Raw genomic sequence first — 26,633 nt, 5'->3', positions numbered from 1 at the left:
TTGCACTTCTAAGAATGAATTCTAAGGAAATACCAAAGTGGCAAAGTTTTTTTTTTTTTTTACAAGGATATTTATTATATTAGAATCCTGGGTAAAATGAAAGCCGGAGTAAGTTAAAAGCCCAATGGTAGTGGAATGGGAAATTAGTGATAGATCATTCACAGAACAGGATGCTTTGCAGATGTTAACCAAGATGCTCTAGCTGTGCATTTATTGCTGGGAAAATGTTTTATGATATAGTGAGTGCAGAAAGCAAATTTCAAAACAATGTGTATATCGTGATCCCATTTCTCCTTTTGTTTTAAGTGCAAAAAGCAAATTTCAAAACAATGTGTATGTCGTGATCCCATTTCTCCTTTTGTTTTATTTTTTTACATATACGTGTGTTCATAGATAAAAGTAGAAAAGGCTGTTTGCTGAAAGTAAAGCTAGCTATATCTGCATAGCATTAAAGATTCCCTTTTTCATTTTGCTTATCAGTGTGTTTATGGTTTCCATGATGAAAAACGATTGCATTTGTAATAGGGAAAAGGAGCAAGTGGGAGATATCTAAAAAACAATGATTTTAAAATTTCAGAGTACTTTAATAGAATATAATTGTCTTAATTGACTAGTGACAAAAATGTAAAGGGCTGAGGGTTTATTGAACAAAGGGCCTTTGGAAAGCCCTTATTGAAGAGCAAAAGCCATATTCGCTAACACGATAGACACCAAATTGAAATTTTAACACACACAGAGTGGACTAATGGGTTGAAATCCTTCCAAATCATAGCACAGGCCCAAATTCTCATCAGCAAAGAAGTGTATGAAGCTGAGCTGAGGATCAGATTGCAGAATGGGAAATCCTTCATCGTGGTTGTTTTTAATAGCTGCTTCTGCCATCTACTATCCCATAGCTTTGACCCAAAAAGGCATTGGACTCCCTTCAATTAATCTTCTATGCAATTATTTTGTTTGATAATAAATAACAATCCCCGGAGAATCATCATTCAAAACCTGTGTACTGCTCAACGAGAGAATGCAAGGCTTGGGTTTATAAAGATAGCCATTTCACAGCTGAGGATTTACACACATAAGCAAATGAATCCATCTCTGCAACTAAAGCCTTTGATCCACTAGCCCTGTCTTATGAGTCTGCTCGATTCTGTGCTTTTTCTCAACGTACCCAAACAAGTGATGAGAATCAATCCCCAGCTACCAGTCTCACCCAAACACTGACAATCCTATTGACCCCTCCGTCTTTAAAGACGTCCAAACCTGTGTCTTGAAAAACACGTACATTGATGAGGCCCCTGACCCTGAAGTCCTTCTGTATTAAATGGCCAACACAGGGTAGAGTTTGACACCCTACACTCGAAAATAAGAGCTAACGCAACTTTGCCACTTTGGAGCTATGACTCCTTGAGTAAACCTCTGAGCTTCCCTGAGCCTCAGCCTCCTCATCTGTACAATGGGGGTAATTATGAGGATGCCTGCCTCACCAGGCTGTTGTGAGAATCGGGTGATAACATTTAAGGAAGGCACTCAGTGGAGTACCTACTACATAGCATGCCAAATGCATTTAAAAAAATAATAACTTGTATTAACAGCATTTTTTCCTAGATCCCCAGTAGATATTTCTTTCGGTAATTCAAACTACACATTTTAATTTAATTTCCAGAAAAGTTTGTTAATCTAACATGCAGACATGTATATAAACTTGAGTTCCTCCTTCTCTACCAGCTGCCTTAAAAAAAAATCGTAGCCAAGGTTATTACAGACAGAATTAAATTCACTTGTGATATAATGCTCCAATGACTCTTTCTTGTGAGATTTATTAGGAATATTTTAATAATCTTCATGCTCATGAACCTCTGCCTAACTCTGTAACTTCGAAAATCACAGTGAACTTGCTCTTTGTCCTGTATGTCTTGCCATGGCATTTAGACAAAAAGCAATGACATCTAACCTGACCTGGTAATCAATGTGGTGTGGCTGACTCTTGTGTAAAATTATCAATTCCAACTTCTGACCACCCTGGACGAGAAGCTTGGGAACCTTTCCTGTGAACTTCAAAGCGAAGTGTTTCCTAAGACAAGAACCAGGACATGCAGTCACATTTCAAATGGATTTATGCCTTCCAACTAATTGACTTGTTAACTATGCTAATATATTCATATTTCTCTGCCTTTTTTATATTTCTTTCCATAGATAATGCTATGGAAGTGAATGCCATGGGATTAAAGAACAAACAAACAAACAAAAAAAACCATAGAGATTTCTATAAACTTCTTTAGGAAGCCAGATTAGACTTCCAAAACAGCATATATAATTTTTGTGGATCTCCAAACATTTTATTTCTGTAGCAAATGTATGGCTTCTCCCAAGACAGCCTCCCTTAGTTAGACATTATGGCCAAAGGGGAGAAAGCTTGGAGCTTCTCTATCAGGCAGGGCCAGCTCCAAAGCGACAGGGCTGATTGCCCTTAGTGGCCCCCTGCCAGACCTGCCGCCAGCGGTCTGGGGGGTGATGGACGAGCACAGGGGCTGCAGCAGAGGTCCCTCCGTCTGAGTCCCGTGCCTTCTGTCGTTTGCAGGTGGTGCTGGGGGCCAGCAGGGCTTCCTGGGCTGCATCCGCTCCCTGCGGATGAACGGGGTGACACTGGACCTGGAGGAAAGAGCCAAGGTCACATCCGGCTTCAAGTCTGGGTGCTCGGGCCACTGCACCAGCTACGGCGCCAACTGTGAGAACGGCGGCAGGTGTCTAGAGAAGTACCACGGCTACTCCTGTGACTGCTCCCACACGGCCTACGACGGCACGTTTTGCAACAAGGGTAAGAAAGAGCCCATTTCTGTGGTGTTCTTGTACCTCCTTTGAAGCCTCAGTCGTCCACATCGGGATTTTTGTTGTTGTTGTTGTTGTGCACGCTGCACTCTATTCTGAGAGTAGGGTATTCGGGATTCTTCTCCCACCTTACGGAGGAAGTCTCCTAAATCATCCCCTGATCTCTGTCATTCACTTAAGATGAGAGATGCTCCGCATGTGTGTGTGTGGAGTCTCACTCAAATGCCAGATGACTGTGTGCTGCTAGAACCTTCCAAAGCACATAGCTGCATCACACCCTCATGGTCCATGGCAGAGCTCAGGGAGGTCAAGGGCAGGTCAGAGGGCTTGCAGGTTGACCGATGGGTTCCTGCAGTGGATGATGAGTCAGGGCAGCCCGCAGTCTGGATGCTCCCCCATCCCCCGCCAGCCCCTGGCTGCTGAGAGATGTGGTTCCAGCCAGACTCACAAGGAAACCTGTCCAGCCAGTTGTTGTCACTATCATTATTATTATTATTATTATTATCCTTACGCAGGATGCCTCTGTGAGTGGTTCTCAGCCTCAGCCAAACTGCAGGAATCGTGAGATAACACATCAGTCGGCTTAGAGCACCTGTTATTAGTGCATTATTTCAGGCTCGAATGGGTCCTTTAATCCCTAATGAATTCTGTGAAGCCAATCAGCAGGCTACGGGAGCCCAATGCATATGCATATTGTCATTCAAAACACACCTTGTGATCCCGCATGACTGGAAGAAATGCACTCAACTGGTGTGTGGCTTCATTTCCCACATGTAAACAAGAGGGATGGAGCGTGGCCGAGCGGTACCTTCTCTAAGCTACCACCCAAATGCACATAAATCACTCTTCTCCTTCCAAATGAATGTATAGTATTTGGGTAAAGTTTCCTGTAAATGGTTGGTGTATCTCTTAATAACAAGCTTTACATAAGTAGCCTATTCATACCCTCGTGAATACATGGAGGGTGGTTTATGCTGGCATTATTCACACAAGATGCCACACAGAAGGAGGAATTGTTCTGTAACATTCTCTGTACATCCAGGCTACTGTCTGGTGGTGCTGCAGTATGAGCATACAAATGAGGTCAGGCAGATTTTGAAGAATGAGCACGAGACAACAACAGAGATGGAAAGGAATACCATTGCTGAATAATACCGTACCACATTAACTGTGCTATTACAGGACATTTTTCTGCTCGGAACAACGTGGTTCCATGATTTTCCTGTGGCACACAATGGGATGGGTTTGCAGGACACATTAATTTTGCACTTGTAGAAATGACAGCCCTGCAATTACCACTCATTGTACTTGATGCTAATTTAATGCAGTCATCCCATCGCCAAAGTGATGTCTGAACGCGATCGAGTAAGTCCTAATGCCTGAGAGATTCCACTACGTAAGTACTAATCTAAAGAAAATCATGATCCTCTGATTTTTGGAGAGTTAAGTTAACCATACTGGCACGTACAAAACTTTTGCATGTTAGTAGGCAATATTCCACAAATAGAAAGGCAGGGGTACACACGCTTCAGCCTAGCCGATGTGAGAGATAGAGTTAAATGAAGCTTGTGTGTTTCCCTTGACATTATTTCAAAAGCCACCTAAATATTCTCTTAATATCTGTTTCCAGTAACACGTTTACATTTGACTCAACCCGTGGCTTTACCAAAACTAAAATTAAAAACTGCAGTACATATTTGGAAAGTATTCAATGGGCATCCTTTGGAGTCAACACAAGTCGCCTCTTGACTTGGGGAGAATGATGGTAGTTCTGGTTGAAAGGAATCCTGAAGCTATCTAGGAAAGCTTCGTCTGCAAGCTCTTTCGTGGGCCAGGGGTCTGCCCTGGGAGGCCTCCAGCCAGGTGCCCCCTCTGTTTTGGGTTTCCTCTCCCAGGGAGACTTGAACTGCATAGGAGCTCCTGTGACAATAGCCTCCTAGTGGGGCTGCAGCCCAAAAATCCAACTTCTGAAAAGAGTGGCCACAGTCATCTGCCAAAGAAGTTCATGAAAATCCTTCATGGGTTGTCCTTTGATAGTCCAGGCCTGTGCTTGTGGATGTGGAAAGTGTTCACGGCATTTAACTAAGTGAGTAAAGCAGTAAAGTAATGCTATACCATGAGCACCCTGACTACATGTTCACACAAAATCAGACACACGTGCGCACACATGCATACACATATGAGGTCAGCAAACCGTGAGAAAAATGCAACTAAGTATTGACTGCCATTATTTTTAGGGGAAGTTTAAAACCCCAGTATTTACTTTCATTTCTCTTTTGCATATTTTCTTCTCTTTATACAATTATGCATTACCTCTAACTTCCTCATTTGTTCCTCTTTCGGGGAAGAACAGTCCTAAGAGGCAGAGTTCTTAACCCTGGCATTCAAGGATCAACTGTTTCTGCTTAGAAAACACATAGTTATGAACCAGAGATCGTATGCCACCTGACTGTACTATCTGGAATGGAGTGGCATCTCGGGTGAAAATTGCATAAAATTAAATTAGCCTCGAAAAATCCATCTCTCTGCATTTAACAGAGCCTAATTTTTCATCCTTCCTGTGGGCACTAGAGCAGGGATGGCCTTGTTGGGGCCAAGTTGTATGAAAATAAAAACCTTGAGATGTTTGCGTCGCACTCAGCCACATGCAAGATGCACACTAAGACAGGCAAGGACCAGGGGTAGCCCAAGGTGGCAGATCAACCCAGGGTCTCCCCTGATATTAGGTGGTCAGAGGGTTGATGGCAAATGGCTCACACTGTTTAAATTCTCTGTTTCTCTCTTTCCCTCTCCCCTTTGTCTCTCTGTCCCCACCACCTCCATCTCCATCTGTCTCCCCCACGTCCCAGGAGCACACTCTGTCACAACATCCATCTCTGTCTCTATCCATACACACTCCTTATCTACTTTCCCTATTTCTCTCTCTCGAATGAATATATGGTTGCATTTGTAAATCAAATTACCATGTGCTGCCACTTCATTAAGCTCAGGAGGACAGGGTTGGACTCAAACAGTTTCCACCTGATGAGTCTCTTTTGCTTCATAGAGGATGCACTTTTACTCACCATCCCCTGTCAGCAAATCTACATGTGCGAGAAACATCTTTCTGCCTTCCTCTAGCCTCTCATCGAGGAAGCTGCCGTGGACTTTCTTTAAATGAATCTATAGAAGTTTGATCGCCAGCTCAGGCATTAGCTCTCCCAGGGCTCCCTGCACATTGATAGGCATGCTGGTTGGGGGAGTTCATGTTTTTCAAGGAACACAAGGGGCAGCTGGGAAACCTATGGCCAGACCATAGATCCAGTCATGTCCTCTGTCCAGAGAAGCCCACCGTGGCCCATCTTCTCACAGAGTCCACCACCCAGTAGTGATTAATTCAACTGATACAGCTCCATCACACAGCAGAATTCCCTGGCAGCCCATTGGCTGAGGCTGTGGAAGCATCTAGAAACACAGCACCACCCTGGTCTACATGGAAGGCTCAGCCATGGGTCTGGTGTGTCATTCCCAGGATTAGTGGAGACCTACACTGGGGACCTACACTGGGGACCCATTCCTTCTTAGCTGGACAAACCCCAAAACACTGGAAAATGTTACAACTATCCACCTCATTTTTATTTCTAGGCAGAAATAAGCAACATAATCAGAAGCAAACTCTCTCTGTAACTTCTCTGTGTTTTTAAGCAAGAGGCAAAATTAAGACCTATAGTGGCTACAACAGTTTGTGTGTTTGATTTTTGTAATTAAATGCCAACATGGTTAAATAAGTATCCACCTCCCCCAAATTCATGTCCACCCAGAACCTTAGAATGTGATCCTGTTTGGAAACATGGTCTTTGCAGTTGTAATTAAGGCGAGGTCATACTGGATTAGAATGGACCCTAAATCCAATGACAGTGTCCTTCCAAGACAAGGCCAGGACACAGATAGACACACAGTCACACACCAGGAGAAGGCTGCATGAAGCTGGAGACAGAGACTGAAGTGGTGCCACCATAAGCCAAGGAATGCTTGGGCCACCAGAACTTGGAAGAGGCCAAGAGGGACCCTCCTCTAGGGCTTTCAGAAGAAGTGTAGCCCTGATAACACTTTAGTTTTCAACATCCACCCCAAAACTGTAAGAGAATACATTTTTGTTGCCTTAAGCCACTCAATTTGTGGTACGTTGCAAAGGTGGCCACCGGAAATGAATGCAAGTGCTAGTAAAAATCTTCAGTGCTTCTTAATTCCTGCATGGTAACAGTGAAGACTGCTGACATGCTGGTTGAGGACTTATCATGTGCCGGACAATGTGCTAAGCTCTGTAATTGTGTTAACGTCACCTACTGTCCTACTGTCATGACAACCCTATGGGCTGCGTAACTATTATTATCATTCCCATTTTACAGGAAACAGACATAAAATGTGTGTGGCAACTTGGCCAGTGCTCACATACCAGTCAGTAGGAGGCCTGGGATTTGTATGCAGGCAGACTGATGGAAAACTCATGGTCTTCACCACTGGGTAGTACTGCTCCTCGCCAAGGCTTGGTCCTTCATGTAGACTGATACAAAACTGAAAACAGAACCCCTTGCCTTAAAGCTCTTTAGTTACTCCAATTCAGTAAAATAGCAGAATTTTATTGGATGCAGAAATAATCAGAAAAATTTTTCAGGATACAAAATCTGAACAAAGACTTTCCCACTCCTTACGCGGAGGGGTTGGAACATCTAGGTGTGTTCTGTATTTATGTATTGATTCATTTCTTTAGCAAACATTCAGCGAATACCTAATGTGCCTGAAAGTCTTGAACGTGTAGTTGGAATCTGACTGTGTTGAAATTTTCAAAACATTCCAGTGGCTTATTGCTACAAAATCAGGGAAATCAACAGTATATGAAAGGAATGGATGTGAATTAGCTGTCACCCAGGCTGCTGCAAACACTTCTTCATTATGATCCTTCACTGCACTGAGTTTAGCAGGAACTTATCATCACAAAGCACAAAAATATCCCCTAATTCACTCATCTGCACTTTTTTTCCTATAAAAGTGTTCATGTTCATCTGCCAAACCAAAATTACAGTTGAAAAAATACGTATCTTTAAATAGTCGGAGGCCGCTTTCTGAATTTAGGGCATTCTGTTTGCTTCTCGAACATCCATTGTGTTTGTTGCTCAGGTAAAGGCCAAAAGAGAGGGAGCAAGGTCCCAGAACTGTGCAGAGCACCTGAGTGGTGGACACATGGCACATGGCACCACCATCATTAAAGTCGCTCGAGGACACAGGGCCTCGCCATGGGCCAGGGAAGTCTCCTACTCTCCGACGAGTCTCTTGACACTGATGAACAGTTTATGATCTGTATTATTAATGTGGTAGAAGAATCTGGTCATGGCCAACTCAATCTCTACACAGAAAATGGTTGATAGACTTGGGTTCAAGTGTGTAGGTTTGAATCCAGCTTCCTCACTTGCAGGTTCTGTAACCTTGAGCAAATTGTTTAACTCCACTTGGCCTCATCTTCAGAATTATGTAATACTCACTTTTTTATAAATATTTACTTATTTGAGAGACAGAGATCATGCGCAAGTCAAGATAGGGGCAGGGGAAAGAGAGAGAATCTCAAGCAGACTCCCCACTGAGCATGGAGCCTGATACGGGGCTCAATTTCATGACTCTGAGATGATGACCTGAGCCGAAATCAGTCAAGATGCTTATCCGACTGAGCCACCCAGGCACTCCCAAAATACCCGCTTCTTAATTCCATCATGAGAATCACATGGAATGGTAGGAGTGAAATTCCACAAAGAGAGTCTGGCACACCAGTCCAATGGCAGGTGTCACTGTTCATCATCAGCACTGCTTCCTTTTTTGTTGATGTTTTTGTTTTTTACTTTGAGTCGTGTCATTCTTTAATCCTTCCCTGAAAGCTTCAAATGTCAGAAGCCTAACTGGCATCATTTCAGTTACCTCTGAGTCCTGGGTTGTGGCTTTGCTACATCAGGAACAATGGTAGTGTCATAAAATGTCAGTTCTACTTGATTATGGTCACAGAAATAGTATTCTGAAGGTGAAAATGTAGTGCCCAACGCCGAAATCCTAATGGACTAGAATATGCAGAGATTCTGGAAGGTGAAATTGGAGGCAACCATCTCTGCATCCCAGGGCTCATGTCTGGTTGTGCAGTTCCTGATGCAAATTACCCACCCCTCCCAAGACCCAGTGTGGGTCACCTTACTGATGGCTGCGTCTCTTCACAATACAAAGCCCTTCTGGTACCAGGAGAGCACAAAAGGAGTTCAAGATTCCATTTTGCTGGAAGGAGACCTCAGACACAAGTCCAAGGCAGATCTCTAGAAGAGAGAAGATTTCCATTGTGCCTCCTCCAGGACGGTTTCTTCGAGGGTGGGAGGAGGTGGCTTTGCCCAAAGTGCTCTGAAGGTAGCACAAATCCTGCATCTCCCTGACTCCAGGTGTGGCACAGGGAGCTGAGTAAATCCATGGCTTGTCTTTTTAGAGCAGATTGGAAGATATGGGGTAGGAGGTGGGGGGAGGGACTCATTAATAAAAAATACTATAAACAAGTGGAAGAGAAAAAGAAGAGAAATATTGGAATTATGAACCCTGTAGTCTCATCCGTGTGTGGAACCAGGGTAAGCTGTTGGGAACAAGGACCATGTTTTCTCAGGCCTACCCACCCAGTCTTACTCCCAGCCTGAGGAGAGTTTCAAACCAGCAGAGAGAGATGACTTTTATAGGCTTCTTTCTCATTTCCAGTTTGAATAGGAGGCTTTGTAGGTTTGGATGAAGGCCCAAAGGAACAAGAATAGAATTCTTTTTCCTTTTCCTCTTAATGTGTTATTCAAGAAAGGAAACTATCCCTTCTCTGTATTTATGTTTCTTAAAACGTCAAATCTTAAGAGGCAACTTAAAAATACCATGGAAACATATGAAGATTATCTACTTAAATGTTTTAAGAAAAAAAGAAGAAGAAAAAGGTAAAAAAAAAAAAATGCTTATGGACAAAACCTTATAAATACTTAGGGATCAAAGAAAATACTTTAGACTTGATTCCAAATGGCCAGAGCTAGAGAGATAGCTGATACATCATTACAGAATTTCATGGTGGTAAAAGAACATTTCCCCTGACCTGAGTTTCTTTGTGGGGTCCCAGGTATAAAGAAAAACCTGGTCAATTAACTCCTCCTGAGGAAAGGACTTAAAAATTCAGTGGCGGCAGCCGGGTGGCTCAGTGGTTTAGCGCCACATTCAGCCCACGGCTATCCTGAAGACCTGGGATCGAGTCCCATATCGGGCTCCCTGCATGGAGCCTGCTTCTCCCTCTGCTTGTGTCTCTGCCTCTCTCTCTGCATCTCTCTGTGTCTCTCATGGATAAATAAATAAAATCTTTTAAAAAATAACAAAAATTAAAATTCAATGGGTAAAGCAAGCCCCTTCTAAAACACTAAACATTATAGAGAACACAGTTTTTAGGTTTTTTTTTTAATTCCAGTGTAGTTGACATACAGTATTATATTAGTTTCAGGTGTACAATATAGTGACTCAACACTTCTATATGTACCTCAGTGCTCATCATGGCAAGTATTCTCTTAATCCCCTCCACTCGCCCCCCGCCCCCCGCCCCGGCAACCACCTGTTGTTCTCTAGAGTTAAGAGTCTATTTTTTGGTTTATGTTTTTTCTTTTGTTTGTTTGTTTTGTTTCTTAAATTTCACATATGAGTGAAGACATATGGTATTTGTCTTTCTCTGACAGACTTACTTCACTTAGCATAATACTCTCTAGCTCCACACATGTTTTTGCAAATGGCAAGATTTCATTCTTTTTTATGGATGAATAATAGTCCAGTGTGTGTGGGGGGGGGGTTGTACACAGAGATATCTGTATATAGGGATGCATATATCCTTTTGAATCAGTATTTTCGTATTCTTTGGGTAAATATCCAGTAGTGCAATTACTGGGTCATTAAGGTAGTTCCATTTTCAGTTTGTTGTTTCTTGAGTTGTTGATGTTAGCCATTCTGACAGGTGCAAGGTTATATCTCACTGTGGTTTTGATTTGCATTTCCCTGATGATCTCACACCATGCACAAAAATAAATTTGAAATGGATTAAGGACCTAAAGGTCCTGAAACCATAAAAATCCTCTAAGAGAGCGCAGGCAGTCATTTCTCTAACATCAGCCATACATTTTTGTAGATCTGTCTCCTGAGGCAAGGGAAATAAAAGCAAAAATAAACTATTGAGACTACATCAAAATAAAAAGCTTCTGGACGGCAGATCGACAATCAACAAAAGTAAACAACCTACAGAATGGGAGCAGATATTTGCAAATGACATGTCCAATACAGGGTTAGTGCCTAAAATACATTTAAAAACTTCTACAACTCACCATCAAAAAAACAAATAACCCAATTTAAAAATGGGTAGAAGACATGAACAGACATTTCTCGATAGAAGACACACAGAGTTTGTGATACCCAACAGACTCATGAGAACACAGTTTTTGGACTTGGCTTTAGGTATTGAATGAATAACATTTTTTCAGATTTGTGCCATTTTCTAATGCCCTGGGACCTTTTTGGATATAACTGATTTTTCCGTGTGTGTTGTCAAATGCTTTTATTCTCCATTCTTCAGCAATAATCAGAACTCTAAATAATGTGAAGTTTACAAAACTATCACTTCCTACGTATTAGCTTCAGGATTTCAGCTGAAACGCTGTACATTTCTTTCATGAACCTCAGAGGAACCAATCTAATAGTTTGTTTACGGGGTTTTGCTTCTAAATCACTCATGTTTTTGGCTCTCCTACAAGCAGGTCCACTCACCAACACCCACATTTTCCTTGAGCACTTCACATCTGCAGGGCATAAAAATCTGTTCCTGACAGGCAGTTTCTCCACTCCACAACCTTTTTGTGTGTTCATTATTTCCAACGGGCAGCTCTGGCCTTAACAATTGAACTCATTCTAGGCATCCTTTGGCTGGTGGAAATTTACTCTCTTAAATGATCAAGCCCATAGTGGGGGGTGTTGAACTAACCTGTTAAATGCTTTTAATTGACTCATCTTCTCCATCAGCCTGGATTTGACCTCATTCACATATCTATACCTCTATCAATTGTACTTGATTATAGTCATGGTTGATTTAGGTAAATGGATATTTTACTGTTTTTCCTCCCATTGAGACCAAAAACTCAAGAAATGGACACTACTAGGGCCATCTGAGCTCTCTGAGGCATCCCTTGCTTGACATCTTAAATGTATTATCTGAACTTGGCCTGACAGTATTTTCTAGCTGACTCTTTCAAGTGATGACCTCACTAAATACAAGGTGGCTTCTAAACTTCCATAAGGCAAAGATTCTCAATAGATTGAGTTATTGTACTAAAATGTTACTTATCTATGTGCTGTATGACTGAGGTAGTGTGAAGTAGCTTGATCATTAATAATTTCTTCACGTGCACTGAGCATAAGTTTAGTGCAATATAGAAACACTTACTGCAAGCCTGCTATGTGGGAAGCAGGGGGCTGATGGAGATGAATGAGACCAGGCTTGGAATGAAGTAGAAGTGAAAGACCCAACTAAAATACACAGGGAAAGTGGAACAGAAAGTGCTCAGTAAAACCTACAAATGCAACCAACCCATTCTGAAGGTTTTAATGGTAAAGCCACTTTGCAAGTCCCATCGGCATGGCTGATAGAGTGGTAGGCCACACCTAATTCTGGGAGCAGGAGCTTGATTAGGGAAGAAGACGCTTTAAAAGATATTTGTCATGAATGACTCCCCAGTCTAAGGATTTAAGAAGCCCCATGAACCTCAACCATGACAAAAAAATAAAAGCCACTTAAAGATATATTATTAAAACCTAAAGAATTCTAAAACATTTAAAAGAGAATTTGAAAAATATTCCATTTAAAATTTTTGGTCTCTGAAATAATATGGCTGATATTTATAAGAAATGTTAACTTCCTATTAATGTTACAAAACGTGATTGGACAAAATATTTTAGGATTCAGGTCATTTTAACTCTTTCCATTTAGGCCCCACCAGCCAATGACATTTTGTGAGGTTTTGCTTTCTTTAGTTTTTAATTCAGTTATCAATTTAATAATTTATCTTTAAGTGGCTTTTATTTTTCTCATGCTTGAGGTTCATTTAATTAGTATCAATAGGGAACTGTAAAAATGAGCTAAACAGCTTAACAAAGAAGATATACAGATGGCAAATAAAGTATATGAAAAGATACTCCACATCATATACATTGGGGAAATCCATATTGAAACGAGATACCTCTGGACATTTAGTAGAATGGCCAAAAATCCAGAACACTGACAACACCAAATGCTGGTGAGGATGTGAAGCAACAGGAATTCTCATTCATCGCTGGTAGGAATGCAAAGTGGTGCAGTCGCTTTGGAAGACAGTTTGGTGGTTTCTTAGAAAACTAAACATATTTTTACCATAAGATCCACCAATCATGCTCCCAGGTATTTACCCAAAGGAACTGAAAACTTGATGCTCACACAAAAACCTGCCCATGGATGTTTATAGCACCTTTATTCATAATTGCCAAAACCTGGAAGCAACCAAGATATCCTTCAGTAGGTAAATGAACAAATAAACTGGTACATCCAGATAGTGGAATATGATTCAGCATTAAAAAGAAATGAGTTACCAAGTTATGAAAAGACACAGAAGAAACTTAAAGGCATATTCCAAAGTGGAAAAAAATACAATCTGAAAAGGCTGCTTACGGTATGACTCCAGTTACGTGACATTTTAGAAAAGACAAAACTATGGAAACAGTAAAAAGATCAGTGGTTGCCAGGGGTTGTGTGGGGGGGGCGGGGGGATGGGTAATGAATAAACAAAGCACAGAGGGTTTTTAGGGCAGTGAAAATACCCTGCATGATGCTGTGATAATGGACACATGTCATTATACATTTGCCCAAACCCATAGAATGTACAACACCAAGCGTGAACCCCAATGTCAACTGTAGATTTTGGGTGATGATGATGTCTTGGTGTGAGTTCATTGATTGTAATTAATGTACCACTCTGGTGGGGGATGTTAACAGTGGGGAAGGCTATATATAAGTAGGTAGGCAGGTGGTATATGGGAATTTTGATACTTTTTTCTCAACATTGCTGTGAACCTAAAACTTTTCTTCATAAAAAAAGGCTTTAAAAAGAGAATAGGATGTTTTTTTCCATTTTTCAATATCATGTTCTCATGCTCTCAGATTTTTCCCTCACCCCCACTTCCCGAGAGGGATATATGTGTCTAATGAATGGTAAACCCCTTTTCTGTATTTCTACTTTAAATAGACCCCTTTAAAGAGATCACTGTAGGGTTCCCTGGGTGACTCAGCGGTTTAGCGTCTGCCTTCAGCCCAGGGCGTGATCCTGGAGACCCGGGATCGAGTCCCACATCGGGTTCCCTGCATGGAGCCTGCTTCTCCCTCTGCCTGTGTCTCTGCCTCTCTCTCTCTCTCTCTCTCTCTCTCTCTCTCTGCCTCATGAATAAATAAATAAAATCTTTTAAAAATAAATAAATGAAGAGACCACTGTCAAAGACGGATCAGGAGGTTGATGTGTAAATAACACTCTATCCCTGTTCTTTTGTTTAAAGGGGTTTTCTAAGATCTCTGTTAACTTCAACTCTCTCACATTTTATTTTAAATATTCTAATGTTCAGATTTGACTAATGCAAGCTTGCCTCCTTTTGACTTGTACAAAGGACTCACCATTTTCTGCATCCACGGCAAATTTTACTCCTGTGTTACTCCCCAAGTAAGAAGGTCAAGTGTAGCTTACAGTAGGATCCCCATGCAGGGCTCTTTGTGAATCACTCTCTGCGACCCTCATGGCACCAAAATATTCTTTCAAATCTCTGTTCCATTAACCCTATTCGCACCACCAACACTTTTCTAAGCTAATGTTGTTGTTGTTGTTGTTTTTTTAAGGAATCTGTACTTTTTTTTTTTTTTTTTACTCTTTCCTGGTTAAAGAGGGGGAAACTAACATTACTTAGGACAGTGGAGCAAGATTACTTTGAAATCCAGTTTCAACATTATTGGAAACAAATTGGACTCTCCTACCACTCTCTTGGCATTTAATTCTTGTAAATTGCATTAATTATATAAAATATATTATTCACAGGACTGTGAGGATCAAATGAAGTGCTTTATGTAAAAGTGCTTTGGAAATCATGGATATTATAAAAATGTAAATTATTAGTAAGGTTATTCATCACTACGTGAGAGACCCTGGTGTTGAGGGTCTCTTTGGCAAAAGGCCTGGAAGGTGTAATGGGTTGCCATTCAAAGGCCACCAGGAACCCCTGTATTGGGACATTGGTGGTGTCACGGGATTGAGGGCAGAGAGCCACACCTTCCACCTGTTTACATTACTGCCTGCCCATGGCTCTGCATGACAGTGACACACATTATCTGGGAAGTGCAGAGATGACAAGGCTCAACAGACTTGAGGCCTCAGAGTTGGGCTCTTCCTTGGCCTGTGTTCGCTGTCCAGCACCGGAGTCCTGGTTAAATTCCTGTCTGTTCCACAGGATTGTCATGAATCATTTGACCTAGAACATCATCAAAGCAATGAGCACACTTGAGATTGAATAAGAATGGATCCTGAAGCCTCCTCTTGGGGTTATTATTGAGGTCTTTGGAGAAGAGTATTGGTTCCTTGAATCCTTACAGGATTTTAAAAAATTAAAAGTGACCGCTGTATTCTAGAAACCCCTTCTAAAGTTTTCCAGTGATTAACAACTCTCTCTGCCCCTCTGCCCCTTTATTAAGAATGACAACTCCAGTTCAGATGATGAGTCCAGGTACTTCTCATGTTTAATCAAATGTAACCTAAATATTTGCACAAATTCATTACCAGCCACTTCCTTGCTTTCAGGGTCAGAGATTAGAGAGATTATAAGTAAAATGCTTTCTAAAACTTTCTCATCGAAGTAATCTAGTTTAAATCCCTTTTAAATGGGTCTATGTTAGCCTGTTGACTTTTATAATTCCCTATAATGAAATCTTGTTAATTCAGTTAAAAATAAGTTAAGCCATGTGATTCAACCTAAAACAGTAGGACCCAGTTATAACTCAAACACATCGATAGTCCCCCTTCTCCCACTAAATAAGCAAAAATGTTATAATTCTGTGACTTTGTACAGTGTCCTACTGAATCATAAGCCACATGTGGTTATTGTAGCTCTCTATAGCATCTTTAAAAATATCGAGGACTATTTCAAAAAGTTTTATTTCTATCGCCATCATGAATTTGTCATTATTCAGACTTTAAGCTTTTGCCCTAACATTCAAATGTCACTGGGTTACTCACTTCAACACTTTCTTCAATTACTCACAAATTGTTAAGAGTTGGTGAAGCTCTTTTTGGCATAAAATCAAAGTATCTCGTGGTTGGAGGGGATATTACGTTCTATTCAACTGACATTTATTGGACACCTCGTTTTATGCCAGGCACTAAATTTAGTATGTTCCCATATTTCATCTTCTTTAATCATCACAGCAATTTTAAGATGTAGGTGTTAGTACTCCTATTTTTAAAAATGAAAAAGCTAAGGCTTCCAGAGATTAAGTTTATTATCTACAGTCACATGGCCAGTAAATGACAGACTGGGATTGGAAGTAGAGCACCCTGACTCCATATACACCAACGTAGTATCTTCCTTATAACACCCGTGGGACGGGAGCCAAGCTGTGCTTGACAGGACTCAGGACCACTTAATCAGCTCACTCAGCATATGGGATCTCTGACAACAGGAGATTTCCCTCATCCTGTACCATTGTCTCGACTAAGCATGGGAAGCATCTCTATGAAGACACGGTGGATGTCAGACTTGGGGTTCAAATCCCTATGACTTTATGAATTCTGGAACATTCGTGCACCTTCAGAATTCCCAACTCCAAGGAGAAAGCAAAAGCACCTAACCTGAAGCTTGATCAGAAGAGGTACTTAGTAGTGATAAATTATATACCCTACTCTTTCCTTTCCTAAAGCCTTAATGATATGCTCAGGGGACAAGGGTGACACATGATACTGGCCCATTTTCTAGTTACTGTTCTTCCAACACCCCAGAGAGCCTTAAAATAATCACAACTCTAAATAATACAAAGTCTACAAAACAATACTCTTTAGCTCTTCTCACATATTAGCTCCACGATTCAGCTGAAATTCCATACACTTCTCTTCTTCCGTGAACCTCACAAGAACCAGTCTAACAAATTGGCTTTTAAATGTCTTTTGCTTTTAAATGCCTCACGTTTTTGGCTCCCCTGCAAGCGTGTCTGTTCACCAACATCCCCACTGCCCTTGACTATTTCATCGTGTCTACAGGACATACTTCCCTTAGTAGATGTCCTGTGTAAGCTGCAAGCTAGTGGGTTCCATGGAGAGTAGTGACTATATCCTGCCCTATCTGTCTCTTTTTGTCATACCAACCTGATAGCCGAGCAAAAGGCCGAAGGCCCAAAAGTTCTGAATAATTTTTCCTCCTTTCTTTGCCTCATTTCCCAGGGCCTTTTCTGTGTCGTTGATCGAGGAAACACACACACACACACATACACACACTCATACATGCATCCATATACCCCAACATACACACAAATACACACGTGTGTACACGGACACACAGCACAGAGAAACAGGCCAGAGTTGGACTGGACCTGTGTATTTCTGACTATAAACTTAGGTTACAAGATAATATTTGTATCTTTAGGGCACCACCCACATACCATATCCATGATTTTGTGTTAATAGTGGTGAATACCTTTCTCTCCAAATACGTAAAGTGAGGAATGAGACAGGGACATGGAGAGCCTGACCAAAGAAATTCTTCTGACACGAGAGGCCACCCCAGATTGCTTTGTAACAAAGAAGGTGATTTGCAGGGTAAATACAGGGCGTGCCCTGTGAGTTTTCTTATTGATGAAATTCATGCTCAGAATTACTGCTGGGTGGCCACTCAAGGATCACAGTATCTCGGTCCTACTCTGGAGAGGGCACTGTAGGTGACTGAAATTCTAAACTCGAAACAAAACATGGGAATCACCAGAATAAATCTCAGCATCCATTTGTATAAGGAGATGGGAAGGTAGGCACATTTTGCCAGCTACAGCTGTCCCTCACGTCGTTGCTGTTGTTACAGAGAGGCGTCTAGGCGACAGCAATGAGCTTTCGGCCGCCCCGGCGTAGCCCAAGAGCCTTCGTCCCCACTGCTCAGGAATGCTCTGATCACAGCATGAGCTTCCCTTTCTCTGGCCAAAGAGTAATGTAAAAATTATAACACACATAAAATATTTAGCCTCTGGACCAGAGTAAGAGAATCCCTAAGCCAGGACACAACTAGCAAGCTTTCCAGAGTACATGTCTTAGGCCGTTCAGGCTGCTGTAACCAAATAGCACAGACAGGTGGCTTATAGACCACACAAATTTGTTTCTCAAAGTTCTGGAGGCTGGAAGTCCCAGACGAGGGAGACAGCATTGTTGTGTGAGGAGGTCTTGCAGGGTTTTTTTTTAAAAAAGACATCATTAATCCTGTTCGTGCAGGCTCCACCCTCATAACCTAATCACCTCCCAAAGGCCCCACCTTCTAACACGATCACTTTGGGTATCAGGATTCCAACATAGGAATTTGGGGGTGGGTACAAACATTCAGACCTTAGTAGTAGGCATTCTTTTCTATAAAAAAACAAATGGTACAAGTAAATACCTGCCACTGCCCAGTCTGTCTTCTTCGGATCGCTGACCCTTTCCCTACCCCAGCATGCACACACGCACGTACACACACACACACACATGCTACAAAAGTAGCTCACAATCATTGCAATGGGAGGAGTCATTTTTAATTAAACTTTTAAAGCACCTGTGAGTTCAGGAGGAAAACACTGGAAACAAGTGGGAATAATTTAAGGAAGGAACAAGACCAGCCACTTTCCACCAAAAAAGGATTTTCTTTGAACTCCCTGACTTATCCGCCTTCCTTCTTGTAGCCTGATAGTCAACTTAGGAGAGCGTTGTCTGAGTGGGCAGGAGTGGGTCCTGAAGGATGTGAGCCCCTGAATGTGGGCTGGGTCGTTGAGGTCGAGTCCTCGTGGAATCAGGTGTAATTTAGGTGCAAAGAAGGCGTTGGACGCACTCTAGGGAGGCGGTTATGGTGAATTCTGGGACGACAGAGTTGAGGAGCTTTAGAGTCTGGATCGAGTCCGCATGGAGCCTGCTTCTCCCTCTGCCTGGGTCTCTGCCTCTCTCTCTCTCTCTCTCTCTCTCTCTCTCTGTCTCTATGAATAAATAAATAAAATCTTAAAAAAAAAAAAAAAAGAAGAGTCTGGAAGGGACCTGCCAGGACGGTGAGGCAATCAAAGGTGCCCTTCCCCACTTCTTTCATGATCTTGCCCGAGGCCAGCCTTGCTCCGGCATAGAGAGAGAGGAAACGTATCCTTGCTCCTTCTGGCAATTTCCCTTGCTACTAAAATTCCGAATTCAGGCTAGCGCTATAATTTAGTTACATTACCAAATTAGTAATTTTTAGTTATTGATCCATGTTAGAATATTATACTATAGGAAAATGTATTCCAAGTTCCTAAAAATCAATTTATATTATTATAATGTGCTATGTATCATTATGATGAACATAGTATTAGCATATACAGCAAAAATATTTTTCCTTGAAACCACTTGGTCTTCACACCCATCATTTAAAAAGACTACTTAATATTCTATTCAGTAAGCTTACCAAAATTTATTTAACCTAAGTATCTCACAATAGGGAAATGGCAATTTCTATTTCTGCTCTTGAAACTGTTTCCAATTTTTTATTGTAAATAATACTGCAGTAAGTGTTTTTGTAAATGGCATTCCAGTATTTTACATTATTTACTTAGGATGAATTGCCACATGTGGAGAGGTAGAGTTAGAGGGTATGAAATGTTTATGGCTTTTCATCTGTGGAGCCAATCTGATTTCCCAAACGCAGTGCCAGCGAACATGTGAGAAAGCCTGGTGCTCTGAACACAATCAGCACTGTGTCCTTTTTTCCATTTTCTCATTGTTGTGAAGATAATAAGCCAAAAAATAGTTCTTTGTCATTTTAATTTGCACTTCTTTAATTACTGGAGAACAAAGAATTCAGTAGAAAGGTCTGGCAAGATGGATGTGCCTCTGAGAAAAGCCCAACAGAGGCTGCGAGGATACTGCACCAGCCCCACGTCTAAAACGGTGAAATCACCTTCCAGGTTCAAAAGTTTTGTCTGCTGATGGCCCAGAGTGGAGGGATGGGGATTCCAAATGCCACAAGCAGAGTTCTTAAGAGACTATATAAAAATGAACCTTTAGAGCTCAACTGGATATCGTCTATCAAAATGTAACCTCTGTGTATTCTATTTAATTCAGCAAATTACACTCAAGAAAACTATCCTAAAAAGAAAAAAAAAGAAAACCATCCTAGAGAAATACTAGTATTATCGAAATATATATTCACAAGAACAGCATCATGACATTTTTTGTGTGATAATTGCAAAGTAGGGAAAAAAACTAAATATCCATCAATAAAGGGATTACTGTTGAATTGGAGTTCATAACCATTAGGAAGAGTGAGTTGGATTTCAGAATCACATGAGAAAATATCCGTTATATTATTAAGCATAAGTTAAAAAGCAGAATATGTAGAGTTTGATTGTTTTATATTAAAAATCCAGGCATGTTTGTGTGTGTAACAGTGTATACCACACACACATACATACACACACAAACGGGGTTGTTTTCAACATGAACAGTATCAAGACTGTGTACACAGCAAAATATACATATACTCCTTCCAGTCTTTTTCCAAGATTTTACAAACTCTTAGCACTGGTTACCTCCAGAGGTCATGTGATGTAACTGGGCACATTTTGTGATGTGAGTAGAACGATTTTGACATTTTACTCTATCAAAGTTTACTTTTTAAAAGAAGATTTTATTTACTTATTTGAGAGAGAGAGAGAGAGCACAAGTGGAGGGGCAGAGAGGGGGGAGAAGCAGGCTCTCCACTGAGCAGGGGGCCCCACATGCAGCTCGATCCCAGGACCTTGGGACCATGAACTGAGCCAAAGGCAGATGCTTAACCAGCTGAGCCACCCAGGTGCCCCTTACTTTTTTTTGCAATCATAAGCATGTGTGATGTTTGAAATCAAAAGTAGAATGAACAATTATGCCCCAAATCTCAGACGGTCCTCATTTCCTAATTTCTAATAAAGTAAGGGTTTGGTCACGTCACCTTTGCCCTATTATAGCAAACTGCAGTGAGATGAAACATTTTTCAATTTCTTTATTATTTGAACTCAATCTTTTATAAACTTTTAATTTATTCCCTTGAGCACATTACTTAGTGAGCTGTGTACTTATTAGGATATTGAAGTTTCCAAGTTCATATAAACATGACAGATCGCTCACACCTATTTGCTTTTGCTTCAACCTAAAATCTCTGGGGAAAGACTTTTTTTTTAAAGAACAAAGAGGACAGGAGAGGACAGCAGCTTTTAGAAAGACTAGAAGCAAATGGAGATACTTTGTAAACAAAAGAAAGCTAGAAAGCTGGTTGAGGGAGAAGATCCAGAGCTAGCAGGTTTGTGCTTCTGACCCCCTGAAAGGCTCAGAAATGGGAGGTCCCAGGTATCTCAGAAAGGTGGAGTTTAAAACAAGAGACTGGCTTCAAGTTTATACAAAGAAGGCAATCTTCCCACAGCTGCAGCTGGGCAACTGCCCCAAAGCCAAGCAGGACAGAAGACTGAAGGTCTGCTCTCTGGCGGGTCTGGATGCCAGGACAGTCCACATGGCCAATGATGGGAAGGCCATCATGATCTCATGGGAACTGAGCAAAAGTTTCCATACAGGCTTCTGGAATCCCGGTTGCAATTCCTTGACAAGAAGGCTGAAGGAGTCCACTCCGGGGAAGATGGTCATCCCCGGAGAGAAGGCCAGTGGATACAAATGGACCAGTCCTGTCACCAGACCCCACTGTGAAGACCACGCATTATCAAGCTTCACCTCACAGGCGTCACTGGTCATTTGACTCAAGCCTTTAATACAACAAAGACCAAAGGATTCCTTGTAACAGGAGATAACACTGAGAGAACAAACTTTCTGAAGATCCCCAAAACTGTCATTCATATTCTCTGTTCTAGTTCCCATTGCTCCATAAAAAAATGCTCCCAGAACTTTGTCATTTAAAATAACAGCAAACATTTTATTATCTTGAATGGTTTCCATGGATCAGGAATTTGGACAGGCTCTATGGGCAATTCTGGCTTTGAGGCTCTGAGGGAATTACAGCCAGGTGGCAGCCGGATCTGGAGGAGCCAGGATCTGGCCAGGCTTCTCTGTCTCTCCCCTCAGGTGGACCCAAGACCCTACCACATGGTCCCTCTACATCAGCTAGTGTGGCTTCTTCTGGTGGGCTGGCTTGGGGGCAGGTGGATACTTTCCTGGCCAATCACAGTTCTGATATGATGGCCCAGTTCCCCAGCAGGGATCATTGCCCTTTGTAACCTAGCCTGAAGGTCACACACATCATTTCTGCTACATCTGATTGGTGCAAGCGAGTCCCAAGGCTGCCCAGACTCTAGGGGAGGGAAATGAGAGCTGTTGTGGCAGCTATCTTTGGAAACAGACCACAGAGGTATAAGAAGATATTGCATCCATGAAAAAGTAAGGCAATTTGCCCTCTCCCTGTGCAATGCAGAGTTTAGAAATTACCTATCTTGCAAATTAAAATTTTGACAGCAGAAATTTTAAAAAATGAAAGATTTAGAAAGTAAAAAATCCAGTAAATCACGCAGAAAAAAAATGGAGCAAAAAGACAAAGAGACAGGAAACAGGACGGAAAAGCTAAGAAAGAGGATGAAACTCATAAATTCAAATATAAATAATAAAAGATCTAAGAAAAAAGAACACAAAAAAAAAAAAGAAATGAAAAAGATCATTAGAAATATGAGTCATAGGGATCCCTGAGTGGCTCAGCGATTTAGCACCTGTCTTCAGCTTAGGGCGTGATCCTGAAGTCCCGGGATCAAGTCCCACATCAGGCTCCTAAATGGGGCCTACTTCTCCCTCTGCCTGTCTCTCTGCCTCTCACTCTCTCTGGGTCTCTCATGAATAAATAAATAAAATCTTAAAAAAAAAAAAATATGAGTCGCGACAATGTCACTGTTTCCCCTCAACTGAAGGGCATGAGTTTATAGATTGAAAGGGCCAAACGTAAAAGAAAGAAGGGGGAAAACCACATGAATTCATAGCATTATAAAATATCAGATTATAAGGCATAAATAGAAAATTCTAAAAGTTTCCAGGAGGATCACAAAGACGATTCGAGGACCACAGCTATGCAACCAGCCTAGAGAACAACCAGCTCAGGTTGAAGAGGAAAGATGGGGAATCTGGAAGAAAAATATAAAAAATTTTAGCCGTGTTTGCAGAGTTACACCTCCAGTCGAGAAGTAAGGGATTCACTGGGGATAGGGATGCAGGAAGCCAAGGCAAACGAAGACACAAAAGATTGCACTGGGATAGAGACACAAGTGTTATGACCAAGAATAACAATACAAGCTTGCTACTTAGAGATAGGGAGTGAGGGGCACCTGGTGGCTCATTCGGTTAGGCACCTGCCTTCAGCTCAGGTCATGATCTCAGAGTCCTGGGATCGAACCTCACATCGGGCTCTCTGCTCAGCAGACAGCCTGCTTCTCCCTCTCTCCCTGCTCCTTCTCATTCCCTCACTCTCTTTCTCTCTCTCTCACTGTCTCTCTGTCAAATAAATAAATAAAATCTTTTTTAAAAAAAGAAATAGGGAGTTAATGTCAGAGGAAAAAAGCTTGTTCTGAGCAGTAGGAAAGTGGGAACTGGCATCGGGGAAAAGGAGGGGAGGACCTCTGTTATGTGTTTTAAGCCTTGTAGAAACACCTGAGTTCTTACAGTCTCTATGTCATAACATGCTTTAAAATGATAAACTTAGATATCACCTTCAAAGGAAGGCTGGAAATGCAAAAAAGAAAATAGTAGAATAAAGATATTTTCATTCTCTTCCCTCAAAGCCACTGATACCAAAAAGAATGAAGTAGAAAACCAGAAATACCTAGACTGTCTTCCACAAGACATGGAGATACCCATCACCACAAACCACCGTTAGGCGGCATGAATGCCAAAAACATTGAGCTTTGGATCAGATGAGAGAAGGTGAAAAAATAAAAATAAAAATAATAAATAAATAAATAAATAAATAAATAAATAAATAAATAAATAAAAGATGAGAGAAGGTGGTAAAACCAGGTGTGCATAAGTCCAGTTGACTCTGAGTTCACCTCAGTGTCTGGCCCCTATTCTTTTTTTGTGAAGTAGGACTCTTTTTTATCCTATAAAATATATGATAAGTTATTTGAAATTTCTGATGCTGTTTGAGTTGGTGTGTGTGTGTGTGTGTGTGTGTTTTAATGAATGTGTTTCTTTTAAAAGCCAAGTATAGTTCTTAAAAAAAAAAGGAAGAAGAAAGGAAGAAGAAGAAGAAGAAGAAGAAGAAGAAGAAGAGAAGAGAAGAAGAAGAAGGAGAATAGAAGAGAAGAAGGAAGAAGAGGAAGAATACTACGAATAAGAATCAGACAGAGAAAGTACTCATCCTCCTCACTCACTCCTAATCCTCCGCCTCCCACCTCCCTCCTTCCGTCATCCATCCTCCTCCCCTCCCTCCTACTCCTCCTCCCCTCCTCCTACTCCTCCGCCTCCTCTACTTCTCCGCCGCATCATATTCGCATTGCTTTTTGATGGCTTCTTCGGAGTAGGAAGGGAGAAGGAGGAGGTTATTTTCTTTTTTTCTTTGGATGAACACACTTTGGGGTGAGAGGATTTCCACCTACTGTTCTAGAGTTACAAAAACATCATTATCTTTCCTTCTTCTGCAAATATTTTCCCATATAATTGCTTTTGGATAGAATATATTAACCTATTGAAAATATCAGTCTGACTAGACTGTACAGTTTGAGAGGTTGTGCACTGAATCTTAGGCATTTAGAGGAACGTAAAGGTGTTAGAATCCAGCTCCAAAGCTCCACCCTGGGCCAACTCAACTGTCAGCTAGGGTGGGCACAATGCTGTTAGGAACCCACAAAATATGTTAATTTCTTTAAAGATCTTAAGAAAAAAATGACCTTTTAGGTTGATAAAACGGCTTCAGTATATGATAGTAATGTATTTGCCTTTATTCTAATGTAGTCATAAAATAGAATTTTTTCAGAATTTTTGAGGAAGGAAAGGCCCCACAAATGTACCAAAGGCCCACACAAGTCATCCTGTGGCCCGGATGAGGACTCTGAGGACTAAAAGATCCCTGGAGTTGGTGGCGGCTCCTCCCATTGTGCAGATGCTCCCACCGTCCACTCTTGGTCATGACTGTGCGATGCTCTCCCCCCATCTGGCTTAGCTTCTCCATCTCATCTGCCCTCCAGCTATGAGCCAAGAGGGGTCTTCTGCTGCAGCTGGCCCGACCTTATCTCCCATCATTCATCACAACATACTCCGTCCTGGCTCATTGCTCCAAATCCATTCCTGTCTATTCCCGGCTCTGGTTCTCATTCCTGCTTGCCCCCTGTGGAGTAGCCTTCCCACTTCCCTCACCTCTAGAGGCTTTGTTTCAACGCGCCCTGTTTCAGGATGCCTTCCAAGATGACTCCAGCCTTGAGTGATCTGTACAATGTATAAAAGTGCTTAACATCTCATAACAAACCAGATAAGATACTATCTTGTCTCATCTCACCATGTATTATCTTGTCTCCTGTATTTTTGTCTTACTCCCCATTATCTCGTAGGGTGCTGGAGAGCAGAGGCCCCACCGTATACACTCACTGAGTACATGATCAGGACTCGGTAAGCCCCTAGCTGACTGGCGGGAGCCTCTGACAAGCCCTCCTGCCATCCATCACAAGGTCAAGTGACCTCTTCTGGGCCCCTGAAATAGACATGGCTTCCCTTTCTCTTTCTTATATTTGCACCCCCTGAGACACCTGTCACACAGTCTGACTGTAAATCCCGAAAGACAGGAGCTCTCTCCAGTAGAGCCTGGTTCATAGTTGGTGTTTCGTAAATATTTCATGAATGAGTATTTTCTAGAACCAGGTTTGCAATTGAATTTCTTAGTTCTGGAATTTTTTTTTTTTTTTTTTTTTAGTTAAGTGGAAAATGTTTATTTTCAATGTGAGCTCCCCACCCCCAGAAAAAAAAAAAGAGGAAAAAAATAAATAAAAAAACGAGGAGCCAATTTAGAAGCACAATGAAAATGGTAAAGTTATTTCCAGCAGAGTCCTGGTCGGCCTCTCAGTTTCCTGCCCTGCAGTGTCAAATTCATACCCCGATGATAACTAGCTTTCCAAACCGATGAGCGTACCACTTACATGTAATTGATCCTGTTTTAGTTTGTGTCTTTGGGCAACGAAATATCACAAAGACGTTTTCTTCCTCTTGCTCTGATGCCTTTTTTTTAATCTGAACCACACAGTGGTGAAATAACCCCAAAGCTGGGATACTCATTAAATAATTCAAGTCAGAATTTAATATATCCTGTAATTGAGAGGCTCAAAAAATTGTCCCAGGCACCTGAAGACCACTTTAATTTTCTTGGCATCCTGAGCAATTCCTTTCTGAGAATTCACTACTGAGTAGTCCAACCACAACAAAGAACCATTGGGAGAGAAAAGGGCAAAGCTCAGGCATTCAGAGCACATCCTATTGACCTGCAGATGGTAACAGGAATTT

General features: G+C 41.5%; 1 protein-coding gene across 1 annotated transcript in view; it reads left to right on the top strand.

The window, feature by feature from the left end:
• CNTNAP2 (contactin associated protein 2) overlaps positions 1-26,633 on the top strand; it is a 2,034,882-nt gene that overhangs the window by 1,823,939 nt on the left and 184,310 nt on the right. Inside the window, exon 18 of the mRNA XM_038559273.1 lies at positions 2,576-2,812. Coding sequence (XP_038415201.1) covers positions 2,576-2,812 — 237 coding nt within the window. The remainder of the gene's footprint in view (positions 1-2,575; positions 2,813-26,633) is intronic.

Source organism: Canis lupus, chromosome 16 (assembly GCF_011100685.1).
Source record: "Canis lupus familiaris isolate Mischka breed German Shepherd chromosome 16, alternate assembly UU_Cfam_GSD_1.0, whole genome shotgun sequence".
In the NCBI taxonomy this organism is placed as follows: Eukaryota; Metazoa; Chordata; class Mammalia; order Carnivora; family Canidae; genus Canis; species Canis lupus.
Note: the sequence above shows the minus strand (reverse complement) of the source record. Positions and strands in the feature narration are given on the sequence as shown.